The sequence below is a fragment of the Coturnix japonica genome, chromosome 1 (genome assembly GCF_001577835.2).
Source record: "Coturnix japonica isolate 7356 chromosome 1, Coturnix japonica 2.1, whole genome shotgun sequence".
Classification (NCBI taxonomy): domain Eukaryota; kingdom Metazoa; phylum Chordata; class Aves; order Galliformes; family Phasianidae; genus Coturnix; species Coturnix japonica.
Window position 1 is genome coordinate 17,923,426 of NC_029516.1, and position 14,472 is coordinate 17,937,897.

At 35.2% G+C, this 14,472-nt stretch overlaps 1 protein-coding gene across 7 annotated transcripts; it reads right to left on the reverse strand.

The window, feature by feature from the left end:
• Nucleotides 1–46: 46 nt before the first annotated feature.
• On the reverse strand, nucleotides 47–13,839 carry MLC1 (modulator of VRAC current 1). Of its 7 annotated transcripts, none has more exons than XM_015852345.2 (13): nucleotides 13,702–13,839; nucleotides 12,822–13,019; nucleotides 11,968–12,012; nucleotides 11,252–11,341; nucleotides 9,157–9,210; nucleotides 8,957–9,058; nucleotides 5,790–5,891; nucleotides 5,137–5,208; nucleotides 4,546–4,662; nucleotides 3,583–3,639; nucleotides 2,443–2,565; nucleotides 2,188–2,352; nucleotides 47–591 (listed from the first exon to the last, which is right to left on the reverse strand). In XM_015852345.2, the coding sequence occupies exons 2-13, from the start codon at nucleotides 12,999–13,001 to the stop codon at nucleotides 517–519; spliced, it is 1,182 nt and encodes a 393-aa protein (XP_015707831.1). In that variant the 5' UTR covers nucleotides 13,002–13,019; nucleotides 13,702–13,839; the 3' UTR covers nucleotides 47–516. The 7 variants fall into 7 exon arrangements, with proteins under 7 accessions (XP_015707831.1, XP_015707814.1, XP_015707823.1 ...); XM_015852328.2 differs by having other exon boundaries at nucleotides 2,188–2,355; XM_015852337.2 differs by lacking the exon at nucleotides 13,702–13,839 and adding an exon at nucleotides 13,477–13,627 and having other exon boundaries at nucleotides 2,188–2,355.
• Between the last annotated feature and the right edge of the window lie 633 nt (nucleotides 13,840–14,472).

The following is a 14,472-nucleotide window of genomic DNA, read 5'->3' on the forward strand; positions in this document are numbered from 1 at the left end:
AACTGTCTTCATCCAGTCATCAATCAATATCTGAGATTTCATATCCTTGAGATAACAAAGACTTTTATTTATATAAAAGCAATGAAACGAAAAAGAACTTTACAACTCCTACAAAAGTGAAGTATAAGCAGAAATAACAATTATAATTCGTATACATAACTTTACAAAAGCATTTATCAGTTACCCTGACTGCATAACTGCAGTTATTACAATCTCTTGCAAACACATGAAGCCTACGGTCATATTTTATTTTGCTATCAGCATGTGAGTCATTGCTTTTTTCCCCAGTGATGTCTTTAAAAGGAAGACTAAGAGGCAGATGCCAACAGAAAAGACAGATTTGTTAAGAATGTTATCGACGTATCCCAAAATGATTAGAAAAGCAATATTGATTGTGTTATTTATTGGCTCCTACCACTGTAACTATGTTGCTGTTTATAAACTGAAAAGATTTAAGCCTTAATTCAAACAGTAGATTTATTGGATTGGATTGCGGCTGTATTTGCAGAATCCAAACTACTGAGCCATCTGCACCACAACTGCTTTCCAGGCTTTGTCTTTGTCAAAATCCTTTAAGGTATTATTGGAAACCTGAAAGTAAACAAATTTCAAACAAACGGAAACACAAAACAATGCTTCGGTTAAAAGCAGAATTTTAAGCAAGTAAACTTGAGACAATCTGGGAGATCATAAACACGAGTAGTTGCAGTCTGAATACTGTATATGCTATAAACTGTACAGCTTTGTATACTGCATAGTACATATTTACAACAGACAAATATAATAATGTAAACTGTGTTGTACTTAAACATTTGGGCCAATGAAATTTGGACAAATTCCTACTTTAAGCACATAACTTCAGCCATCTTGTCAATTTTTGTCAAAAAATTACTTAAAAGCTCTACCACCTAAATCTCTGAGCCCAAAATAGTAACTAGTAGTAGTCCCAACAGAGCAACTGAAGCAAGATTCATCTATACACATGCAAGTAAACTACGATCTTGCCTAAGAATGCAGACTACACAAAAGCCACAGAGACCTCCACCTCTACATGTAACATTATTCCTGTGTTTAAACACTACAGGGTAAATAAGGTGTTGCTTTTCTAGGAAAATTCCTTTTTTTTTTTTTTTGCATTTAACAGACACCTAGATAATCCTCAGAAGAGAATGGTTTAGCCATGCCATCACCTATGCTCAAAAATGTAACCTGCAGCTGTGGAAATGCTGCTGAGTTCCATCTTTTATACAGAACATAACTCTCAGGTCACAGATCCAAATGATCAGTGACTTCCACTGAATGTCTTCAGCAGCCTGAAGAGCACTTAAATCCACAGCTTCCAATTTCTATCACCAGTTGTGTAGCAGCTGTACTATTGCTGTGTACTGTGTATTTCCCACACATTTTATCCAGTGCTATTTCATTGTGGGTGCTCCTTTCAGAGCAAGGACCGAATCCAGCATTCAACCTTTCCAGTGCTGGGCCACACAGAAACCATCCAGTTAACACAATTTACTCTTCCCTCTTCCTTAAAATAGCACTTTGTTCAGAAGAGATGAGGATAGCCTACAGGCTAAATGTGCTGTGCTGCGCTAGAAGATGCATGTAGTTAATCTGTGCATACTGACATATCCGGATTCCACCAGTCCCTGGCAAGCACTCAAGCTACGTGGAAAGTGGTACCAGCAATACTAGCATCACCATGCTCTATGAAAGTATTTACTGTTTCTGTAACTGAAAGGATGGCTTGAACATTTAAGTGCAGGAAGGAAACAGAGGATGTCAATTTTGATCTTCATTACCAACTTTAGTATAATACTTAGGACATGGAGAGCCCTGGAATTCCAGACACTCTCCTCTGTTCACTAGTTCAAACTGACCAGCACAGGTAGCGACTCACGCAGCTTTCCAAGTGTTGATTCTATGCTCAGCTAACACTTCCCACTTGCAGTTTAGGGAACTTAGAACTAACTCAGCTTAGCAAATTCACTCCCTTGGAAATTCACAGCCCTTGATAAGACACAACTACACTGACAACTCATTTCATGGTCCAAAACTTCTGCATGCATTTAAAACATTTAATTTCACTGATATCTCATTATCAGAACATGGTCATGCAAGGCCTATCATTTTTGCTACAAATTCGTGCTACTTTTTTTCAAATTCATTGTAGTTATAAATACATACCTCTGTTGTTCTGTACTCCTGTTTTTTAACCTGTGACTCTGTCCAGGACGAATCCTGCAGTTTCATTTTTGTCTTGTAATTTACACACTGTATTACAGTTCCAATAGTAAGGCATGCCTGAATTAGCAGCATCAACATCAGAAGCAACAGTAGTACATCATAAGACTGCTAAAAATAGAGACATAGATACCTTCATTCTTCTGTTGCTGCTTTAATAGGTAGATGTTAATTTTCCAATTACATAAAAATACGTACTTTAACAGCAGGTGGATAATTTTTAAAGATGTCAACAACTTGCATGATACTGAAGGATAAATATCCAGAAGCTGTGAACAACAATGGGGATGTGACACTACTAATGGCAATCAGGACCTCAACCTAAATAAAATAAGATTATAAATATTAAATGGGGAAAAAAACAAGTAAAAATGCTATTTGTGAGCTGTACCTCCTTAAGCAAACATAACAGAAGTGTAAGACTACACACACAAGATAAATCTTAACAGCCATTCATGCTGTATGGAGATACAGAAGCAAGCTTTGACTAAGTTTACTAGCCAAAACGCTCCTGTTTTATAATTCATTTTCCTTTTAAGAAGTGTGACAGAACTTCCGTCTAATTTTTAAAGTGTCTTTCAAATGCAGACAGAGGAAACAATACCAAATTTTAAAAGCTAGAAACAAAGTATCATTTCTTTTTCAGTATGCATGAAATACTGAGAATTAACAGCAGATACTGCAGACTTAAAATCTAAAACAACCACTCAAATCAAGTTGAGAGCTTTGAGGCAAGTTTATTACAACAAAATAGCAGCTTAGTTTTCATTCAAATATCATCCTAAAGGATCAAATTCCGACTTCTGTTGTGGTCATGCATTATTACTGACTTAAGTATGGTTGAATGACTGTAACTTAGAGCAGATGTTTTAAGGGGACTTAACTGCACATCTGGGACACTCAGGGAATAAATGAACTTTATACAAAGTCCTTCAGTTTTCTTGTTAGTCAAATAGATCAGGAATTTGTCTATAACAGGTTCTAGATCATATATGGGCTGCATCCCTAATTTTCTTCCTTCAGAAAGCACAGTACATAATGGAAGGATAACGGAATGGAGCTCAGAAGCATAAAAGCGTTTATCCATGTACCATATAAGGCATTTCTTTTCCATAAAGCAACATTCATTTCTAAGAAACCAGTAAAAACAAACCAAAAAAACAAACAAACAAAACCCACCAGTTCTTAGAATTTCATGGACTGGACTTCTTTTCAGAAAAATCAATACTCTTGTTATACAGTACATCTGTTACACTTGTAGAAGTAACTACAAACAACCAGGCAAATATGAGCATTATTACACTCTAATGGCAAAATTCAGGCACTTTACACACTTACCAGACATTTACTTGGATATTCAGCAGCCACATGACTTGCAATAGCACTAGGAAAGCACTAAATAGAATACAAGAAAGTGTAACAAAATAAGGATTTACAGTTACACAACTTACAACTGTGTAAGAGTGATTCCCACTAATCACAGATCATATCCTAAATTTAATAAAGACATGAAACATATGTATTTTAATGACAGTGCTGTGCATCAATTAATTAAACAGAGATAAAACTAATCTCCATTTTGCTTACATTTAAATGAGTGTCAAGCATTAAACCGACACATAATGAAATATTAAACACAAAACTTGATGCTTCTGCCTTAAAATCTAATGAATCCCACAGAACTTTGTGAGTTCTGCATGCTGAATAAGTTGTTTACAATTTTTTTTCCATTTCCAGAGAGGGATTTTCCAGACATAGGAGCCATATATAAATTCATTGTCATCTTTCTCAACTTGTTCAGGTTGTGGCAAGTAGAGTAACACTACATCTTTTACAAGTGTACTGTTTCTATGTGCAGGCTGTTATTAGTGACTACCATTAACAACCACAGATTCAGGCTTTAAAGCACTTAATTCTGATGAACTAAAGGTGATATCCTAAGGAATCTACCACACTAAACTTAAACTCAACTTTTTACTTTGCAGCCTGAAATACTCTAAAGGCTAGGAATTGTTCCAAGAAACACTTATAATATCTCTAAAACCCTTGTTTTATTACTCATTTCCATGTTACCGGGGACTGAAAACATATCACAGTATGTTTAAGGACTAAAGTCTTGTAAATCAAAATAGAACAATCATTACATAATAGACATTATTAAAGATATACTAAAGTAGTTATTTGGAATGCAGCAATTTCCAATTAATGTCAGGGTCAAATAAACATTACAGTACAGTGAAAAAGAGAAAGAAAAATCAAATATGCTATTTTAAAAGAGAGCATTCATTTTGAACTACTTACAGCAACCAAGATCCAAAAGAACGTTACTGAAAGATATGGACCTGAGACTAGAACATCCATATTTAAAGCAATTATGCCACCAAATACTGATGAAATTCCAATGATCACTTCAATTACCTAAAACAAAGTAGAGCACACAAGTTATAAATAGTACATTTTAAAAACAAAATTCCTATTTGCCTGTGGAAAAGAAATCACTGGAAGGAGGGGGGGGGAAAAAGCATTTATGCTATTAGATACACAAAAAGTCAATGTTCTGCAGATGGAAAATATGGCAAAACTCCAGCTGGCCTAAATGAAAGCAAGTTCAGCTTCATTATGCATGCTTATACTCTCATTTATTAGCTCCACTAAACAACAGTTTACAGTATTTATGCTTAAGTCATTAAGTAATTTTTTTCCCATTGTACGTGGCAGTTATTTATCTCACAATATTCAGTTAGGATGCATTTTAGGATCCATCTTGTATTTCTGATTTTAATTATTTCATTGCTTACCTACATTAATCTGTTCCTGACTTTAAAAGAGTTTGGCACTTAGGATGATGCAGGAATATGTATACAGATATACAGACACAAAATGAGTACTTACTGAGTATGACTTCAGAATTCGAGTAGGAAAGCTGACATTACTCAAAACAATGGTACTATCATACGTGGTATTCTAGAAGAAAATAAAAATCACGACTGAAAAATATTCAAGTAATACATTTATTTTTACATTTTGTAGAACTTGTTACAGATCCTGTTACAGGTGGCAGGTAACATCTGGTTGACGCATCAGAACCAAAAGCAACACCCAGTAATAACTGAGAATGTCAGACTGCAAGACTGCATCAATCACTGTGAAAATAAGCAAGGTAGTCCCAGACGAGCCCCTCAAACACCCCTCAACAGTGAAATACAGGCATCTCTCTTCTCTACTTTCTACCATAGCCTTTCAAAGCCTGAAAAATTTCTGAAAATCGGAAGTAAATCCTTCTGATTTTGCTGACACGGTAACTGAAGGAAGACAGTTTACAGTATGACTTTGTCTAGCAAACAACACTTCCACCAGAACATGAAATGGCTTCAGTAATAGGTAAAAGAAGTAACACAGAAACAAGGGTGTGATTTGGAAAAGCACTTAAAGAAAAACCTGAATTCATTGTCCAGGTATAATAATATAGGAAAAATCCAACATTTTTTTTAAAGTTACTTAGAAAAACATCAAAAACCAATCAACTCTAATATAAGGGTACCTACTTTCTTTCTCATACAGCAGTCTTCAGTAGATCTAGCTGAAATGATCACAGTAGTTGCCATGAAGATTTCCAGCAGAATAAGTAGAATCAAGTTGAAATTTATCTGCCAGTGGAATTCCAGAGATAAATAAGTTACATCTTTAACATTAAAATTAACATGAGGGGCAGGATCCAACTATCTACATTCTGTGACACTTAGATGTATCTGTTGATAAGGTACTTTAAAAACTTTTTATTTCTGATGAATTTCTAGAACACTTAGTTGTCTGCATGATACTGAGAATGCCTAATTTGATAAAGAGATATTTATTTCAATTATAGAAACAATCTGCCTGAAGAACACTATCTTCTTCCAAAAAAGCAGTTAATGACAAGTGGGATGTACTGGGTACTGTTGCATTTTGCAGGACCTCCCATATGAAACCAGAAGATTGCAGCAAATCATAAACTCATAGAACATAAGAACATGAGCAAGTCATAAACTCACAGAAACAGAAAGACAAACAAGGAGGAGTATGACTAGCCCAGGGGGTCAAAGGAAATCCACTGGGAGAGAAAGAGGGCCACAGGCTTCCAAACTCTACACTGCAATGCAGATTGTCTGATACAATGCCTAATGCTGAATGAAAACACATTCCAAAGAACTGCGCCAAGAATCCTAGCTCTGTGTTCTACCCAGTGCTAGTAGATGCAATTTTGCAACTCTTGCAGGTCTAACAGACTACATTACCATGTAAAATTACATATGCTGCCATTCGTTCTGCCGTTGTTCAAGACAGGAATACACCGAATGGAATACTCAGTATTTTATTTTGGTTCCTTATCTACCTCTTTTCATGAGACAATATCAACTGTATGTGGGTTTAATAATCTTCTAGAGGCATGTGAGTTAGGCAGAGTAGATCTCCCTCTGTAACTCTTCAGAAGCACTATGTTCTTTTCCAGTGGCAGCCCAAAAATATCTGGTGGCTGGGTGTGGCCATTGGGCAAAGCACCAAACGTTTAAGGAGAACTAACTCCATTAAAAATCTATACAACCATATTACTACGTTCAGTGAACTACAGCGCTTCTTCACAGCAGACCAATTTATGGGATGATCAAATCTAAGTTTTTCTCCAACATTTACCTTTCATAATATACATGTATATTTATTTATTTTGAAAAAGATCATAGGTGGCAGATTTTAAAGGCCTTTTTTGGGGTATTGAATCCAGCCTGTAAACGACAATGTTTTGACATGTAACACTGGTACCAAGATATGCTGACAAGGCCACATTGTACAGTGCAGTGTCAAGCAGATTTTCAAGTCTGGGTCTGTAAGAACCATAATTACAGGGACAGACTATTAGTGCTAGCTCTAAGAAGGAAGTAATGGAAAATAAAGAAAAGTAGTAAATAAATCAGGTGTAGGTTTGTTTTTTTAAAATACTTTCCAGTATTTTTCCTGATGTGATTGCCTAGAATATCAGATAGAGTGTTCCACTAGCAAAAACTAGTTCAACACCACCAGACCAAAGTAAAAACAACTACAGTTCTGGAGTTCAGGTATTTTACTTTTTGTATTTTTTTTTTAATAGAAATACTGCTAAATCTGGAAGTAAACACTTTTTAAAACCATTGCTAACAATGGGAATTCAGTGTTAGATTTCTAAGCATACAAGAAAATTCTCACTGTAACTACCGCTGTTTACAAAGAATCATGTAAATTATGCCCTTAATCCTTTTCTGTGGGAAGAAAATATTGGATCAACACAGCCTTAACCACATTCACTCTGAACACGCAACAGGTATTAAAAATGTAGATTGTTGAAACCACAGAAACAGAGAACTCAAAATTAAATAATTTAAACTTCAACACAGCTGTTTAAACACACACACAGAATCATAGAATCTTACAGATGCTCCAAACCATCTGCACAGGCCTGACTAACAATGACAGAGGACCCAGAGGAGACTGATGCCTTCCTGGATCAATAACTACAGTAAAACAAAGTGAGACAGTGTACACTGGGGCACACACTTCTGCTGAGGCAACCAAATCAAGCACCTACACTCTAGTAACTCCATGCACCCATATCATCCAAGCTTCCAGTACTGCAGGTGGTAATATAGTCTTTACAGACAGCAGAAGAAGTCTCAGCCAGCCACTAGGGATGGGGTTCAATTCTACTGGCCGGTAGGGCCATTTGAAATACATAAAGAACACGCATGAATGATAATGGAGCAAAATGAGTCCCTTGGACTTATCCTTCCTGTGCAGACATAGAACTCCACTGTCTTGATGGGGTTGCTATCCCGTCTACAAAATAGTGGAAGGGAATGTGTAAGAACTCACTAGTTATCAAGTCACACTTCCGCTCCCTCCCAAAATAATCAGACTATTTCCTAATATTTGAATGCTTTACAAGGAAAGGAATGTAAAAGGGATAAAGGCCCCTGTGCTCCCTACTTGGAAGGTGTTGAGGGAATGCATGAGGTAACTGCTACTGCAGCAAAAAACTAACATGTGAAGAACTGACTGATGTAAACTGTCCATAGATATGCAGAAACCCAGAGGGGCATGATGTCATCTCATCAATCACAGGCAGTTTGTGCCTATTACCTAAAGTCAGTACCAGTTCACCTGACTGGACTGTCCAGTGTGTTAAATCTCCACAGCTCCCATTGACCTCAGTACTCCATCTCTGAAAACCAGGTACAGAAAGTTGAACCTGGACTTTGTTCTATCATTTAAAAAGCAGGTTTTTTACTTATTGGCCCAATCCATATACTGAATTTTCTAAGAGGAAGCAAATACAATTAATTTACAAGTTCAGCATCTGTGAAATATGGAGCTAAACAGACATTATTGAGATAGCATAGCTAGCTCTTTAGAAAGTAATATCTTTACAGTTGGTAAAACTGGAGCACCTTTCAACATCTCATTCATACTCATGAACTTAAAATATAATACAGGAATTCCATCTTCATACTGATCTCCAGTAAGTTTGCTGTATCTTTTATTCATGAGGTTTCATCTCTGATTTTAATTTTTCAGGTCCTGTCTTACTCCAAAAAGTAAAGTTATGCAGACTGAGAACTGTGTCATTCCTTTCTGGTTTTGTGCGTTTTCTTTGGTAAAGCAAAGATAAATGCGGCATTAATTAGCAATTATTCTATTAACTTACATTTATAGCTGATGGATTCAGGACAAGTTTGCATCCAAACCAAATTAAACATGTTGTTGTAACAGCAAATGTAGAGACAAACAGAATCTGAAAATTGGGTATCTGTAAAACAAGTTTCAGAATAGGTTTTACTCTCATCTTACAACAGAGATAAAAAAAAGATGCAATTGATATAATTGCCAAAAAACTCTTACACTTACCACATTAATTTTATTCCTTGCTATAGCAAAGCTCACAACTGCTGAAGGAATACACTGGGAAAATTAAGAGAGAAAACTAGTGGGATATTCTGCACAAAGATTATTAAATATATTTTTAATATGTATTTTTGAGTCAGATTTAATATTACTATTACAATTAATAATTGGACAAACTGAAAATAAAAACACTAAGAAAAGACCACCCTCTTTCCCTGGGCTCATTAATTACAACTGGTACTTGAGGACTGCTAGAAGTTTCCATATCCCTCACTTTTGTCTGCCTACCCAGCACAATGTGATAAAGGAAAGGAAAGCATGAAAATCTCATGCATCATTCTGTGCCTCTGTTAGCTAAATTAACTCTAGAAGCAATCAGATGCTTAAGAAGGAAAAGAAAAACACAGCTACTCCTGCAGTGGGCCTCCATATACTTTTAAAATGACAATGTAATGGTTGCTTAAAATCTCAGCCACACTCTTCTGAAAAACTTGGTAAAAACCAATCTGCTGAGAAATTACAGTTTAAGAATCATGCCTAGAACCTCTGATAGTTTCACTAGGAAAATTTCACTACGTAAGAGCAGTGCGAATTGGAAAAATCACACAAAAAGGAAGTTTCACAAAGTAATTTCTCAAGCCCATAATTGTTCCTCACCACATTAGATATGTTACTATTACAGATCAAACTCTGTTTTCCAGATATATGTAACTGTACAATATATTCATAAGTAAAATATATTCATAAGTAAAAAATACTAAGCTAAAATTATGGATAAGATTTTCACATTTAATGATGAATCATGTAACAAATGTTGCATTTCTTCACTAATTATCTTTTCACAAGTCTGAGCACTGACGGCTTAACAATGGAACCTCTATAATTAGATTAATATGGAAATTAAAAATTCTTGGCAGCGCTTCCTTAACACCTAACTGACCTATCTTTAACATCACAAACAGAAACAGTTATATCCTGGACACACTAGTCTCTAGAACACAATGTGACTGAGTTTAGACAACTGATTTCTACCCCTAGTCAAGATGGTCAATACATTCTAGAGAGCAATTCTGCTTTTCCTAAGCTAGACATTTAATAGTCAGAAGAATATACAGCTCTGTAGACTCTCCCAACTACACTGCCTCCAATATCTGCAGGAGGAACTGAAATTCAGTGCCTACATAGAGACACCCAATGTCTTCAATGACAGCAAGCCATTCAAACACAACACGAAAATGATCTGTCACCTAACCTTCTGTATCTATGAGATCGCTGGAAATTCTCAGTAAATACAAAGTTCAAAGAGGCAGAAAAAGATATATCTCAGAAGCTAAACTAATGTTTAGCAAAGACACTGACTTCAAATACTGCTTCAAAATTATTCTAATACCTCTAGCAGAAGCATAAGGCACAGCTCCCCAACAGAACAACCCCTGGTACTTAAAGCATTAGCCTTGCACCTAACTTTAATAAATCTGCAAGTCAAGTTGCAAAACAGTAATGACAAGACAGAATCCTGTCACAAAACAAGTACATCACACTCATCTTAGAAGCAAAGACCTAAAGAGTAAGACAATCACATACAACAGTATAAGATATATATGAGGGTCTAAATGCACAGTAAAAACTACTGGATTTTGAAAAAATGTCAGATATGGTTGATTCATATTCATATATTATTAATAAAACAATAATAAAACAGAATTTTTTCAGTCTGCCACAGTTCTTGAGTATTATGGCAAAGTATAATGAAAAATGTAATACTTTGAAATACATTCCAGTAGTACTTAGGCAAGAAATTCTGCATATATGCAACAGTGCAAATTTTCTTCAACAAAAGCAGAGAAATACCATTCATGCAGATAATTAATAGCTGCCCATGGTAAGCTGGTTAACAAAAATGGCAGCACAACACTATTTATGAAAATGGCTATTTCCTTAGTCATAGGCGGAAAAGTAACTTAGTAAACTTACATAAAATTAAATTTTCCATGAAATAAATTAATAATAAAAAAGATGAAATACAAAGGGAAACAAATATACAAAATCTACTGGTTTTGCTGTCAAATAGCCGCAGCAAATAATTAAGAATGCTTACTGAACCTGCTGCACAACGTAAATAATCCATTTCAGATGGGAAAATATTTCCCAGATAGAGTGAAAACCCAGAGGTAATAAGGAGGCAAGTCTGCAAAGCAACAAATAACACAGATTAATACAATAAAACTACTGTAAAGATAAAAATCAGTAATTCCTTTGAAACTGAGCTATTGATGGACAATAATGTAGTCTTTGTGTGAATGATTTTGAAGCAAAATATCTAAGCATGCTGAGTTCTGAGGAGCATTTCACTGGTTACCAAGACTTAATACCAAAGAAGCATGTCTGAATCAGGTAAGGCACCTAAGGAAATTATCACAGGGTAATTGCACAGGGTTCAACATACATAAATAAATAAATAAATAAATAAATAGATAAATAGATAAATAAATAAATAAAAAGTTTCAGACAACTTAAGTAAGCCTGTACTTTGCATCCTCTTTTTGGCTTTACCAATGTTCACAGTTCACATGGACAGATGGGCAACTAACTACAAGAAAACAATAACAAAAATAGTATAAAGACATACTGATTAAGGTACTTCCACATGCACTCCTTTCTCCCTCCAAACTCCCTTCCCACTTTGGTTCAGTGGCACAACCATAAATGCTCAGCTTCTGTTGCTCCCTTCCTAATCACTTGATTCATTCCACAATTAGGGGCTAAACTTTCAGCATTAAATGTATAGTATATATGTTAGTATATTCTACTAACAATTTTTCTTTCTGTTCCAAGTAGACATTCCTTCAAAGAGTACATCTGAAAGGAAAGCCATGTTACACAGATTGTCACAACAACAACAAAGTGTTGTTTCTATGAATGTAAGGCACTACTTTTATTCACTGGGAAAAAATAATTAATTACCCTATTAACAGTGAAACATTTCAGCTCTTAAAAAAAAAATGACTCTTCAAAACATACCAACTCAGAAATAAAAAGACTTAATTGTAATTGCTATAATGAGCTGTAAGTATCTTGGCTCAGAGCATGGAGTAACGTCATGCTTGTGCAAGATCAGTATCCAGTGATCCTACCAACGATACAAAAATTCACATCACTGTGATGTTCATGAAAGAAACATAAGTATGTTACTCATTACATTAGACTCCTATCAAATAACTCCATGACTTTATGAACACATAAAGTAAAATCTGACAACTACATATTGCATACATTTTTAGTGCCAAAATGATATTAGGGCAAGTACTGTCAACGGTTTAAACAGAAATTTAAAGTAGGCATATCATTAGGATAATTCACATATTTCACAAAGAGGCATTACTAATACATGCATAAGGGTTGATAGTTACAACTACAACTTACTCCATTTTATGTTAGATACAAAAATCAGTTTTCACGAAGTGTATTTAGTTACTGCAAAATGATCCAAAGAATATTATTAGTCAATTAAATGTTACATTCTAAGTTTGCTTTGTTCCTTTCCATACAAATATTTCTATTCACTTCTATCAGTTGTATAATTATGACTCCCCAAATGATCTGAAACAAAACAGACTGGAGAAACCCCCCCTAGGATGTTTAATTTTTACTCTTCATAACGTACTTACACCCATCAGCAAAGAAAAGATCCACGTTCTGTAAATAAAGCAAGGATGCAGCCTCTTTGATAGCTGAAGGTCACTGGATTTGATATCTGGTATATAATTTCCATTCTCTTGCTTTCCCCGCTCCAAAGTTGGCATTCTGTCATAGCTGAATTCTTCTCGGTAACCTTCTTCCCTGGTCATAACACTTTGTAAAGGCAACTAAATAATAACAGCAATGCAGAGAACAAAGAAAAATCCAAAATCTAAGTTAGTTTCTTCATCTACTTGGATCAGTACCCAAATAAGTTTGGCTTTTTTCTGTTTAAGAAGAATAAACAAGTAAAAGTTTGTACAGAGCTGTATTTATATTTTGAAGTACGCATGCCTGATAGGAACTAATTGCACTAAGTAACTAAATTACACTGTATAGCCATGGTTTGCAGTACAGTTTAAATACCAACAAAGTGAAAGTTTGTGTTTCTACACACAAACTCAACAGACTTTTATGGTAAGATCTCAAAAATATTTTTGGAGAGGCATAATTTGAGGGTAACCCTACCACCAAACCATTCCTCTTTTTTATTTATTTGGAAAAAAACAAACCAGAACCCTGTGGTATAGATGAACATTTTTAAACATGTTTAGATGTTAAATTGCATTTGATTTTAAAACTTACCAGGCATCTGAAATGACCGACTTCACCATGACACCAATGAGCTCACAAAATCACAGCAATTCAGCTACAGCGATCTTTTTCTAACGCATCCAATAGCAACCATGTTGCTTGTTCGCTTAGCCCCGTTCTGTTCATCTCACTGCTTGCCAATCCATTCCAATACCTTGAGTACCTTACATTACAGTTACTGCACATTTTTCTACAGTTAAAAAACTTCACGCTTACCTCTGACTGAAAAGTTAACTGTCAGTTTAAAACAGTCCCGTGAACGTAGATGCCCGTACACTTTGTGATCTTCTCACCACTCAGTGAGTCATGCCGTCTTTGAAAAGTTCTCCCTTACACTTTGGCTTTCAACAACATCTATTCAGATACGGAACAAAAGCACAGCAAAAACTTGAGTTAAGCCAGGGAACAGGAAAATGCTTCTTGAATTTTAATTAACAGAATACACTGGAAAATGACCGCACTACACACGTTAAGAGCTGCTTCCAAATCACACCAGCAAATTTAAAGAGTTTCAGACAGCTTTTTTTGTACTACCATTTACTTGGCATATTAAATTAAATCATTCTTGTAGTTTATCAGTTTTAGTTATTATCATAACTCGTGATAATGATATTCAACAATCTAGTCTTTGTTTCAAAAGAGCAAAAGCTATTTATAACACAGTGTTCTTCTAGAATAACCTACTGGTAAAAAATTCAAGTATCAAAAAAAGTTGGGAAGTTACAAGTTAAAAACTTATCGAGATACTTATCATCACTGTAGAACTCTTTATCTTTTTCTATTAAGCTTGGCTTTTTGGACCATTCAGATAAAACCTGCACGTTGGCATCATACTGACATTCATACTTAGACCACGATGACTACACAATGTATTTAAAATCTAGTAGGCATGCAATGGCCAGTGAACACTGGATCCCCCTCCTGCTTATTAGGCAATTAAAAAAAGAAAAAAAAAAAAAAAAAAGAAAAAAGAAAAAGAAAAAAAAG

What these genes read in the sequence shown, in the direction of transcription:
- MLC1 (XM_015852328.2), bottom strand. Translation starts at nt 13,001, where the DNA reads ATGACCAGGGAAGAAGGTTACCGAGAAGAATTCAGCTATGACAGAATG. An exon ending in TCTTTTCTTTGCTGATGGGT is followed by an intron (nt 12,013 to 12,821) that starts GTAAGTACGTTA and finishes CTTTCCTTTCAG; the next exon opens with ATGTACTCTTTGAAGGAATG. An exon ending in GAATTCTGAAGTCATACTCA is followed by an intron (nt 4,663 to 5,136) that starts GTAAGTACTCAT and finishes ACTTTGTTTTAG; the next exon opens with GTAATTGAAGTGATCATTGG.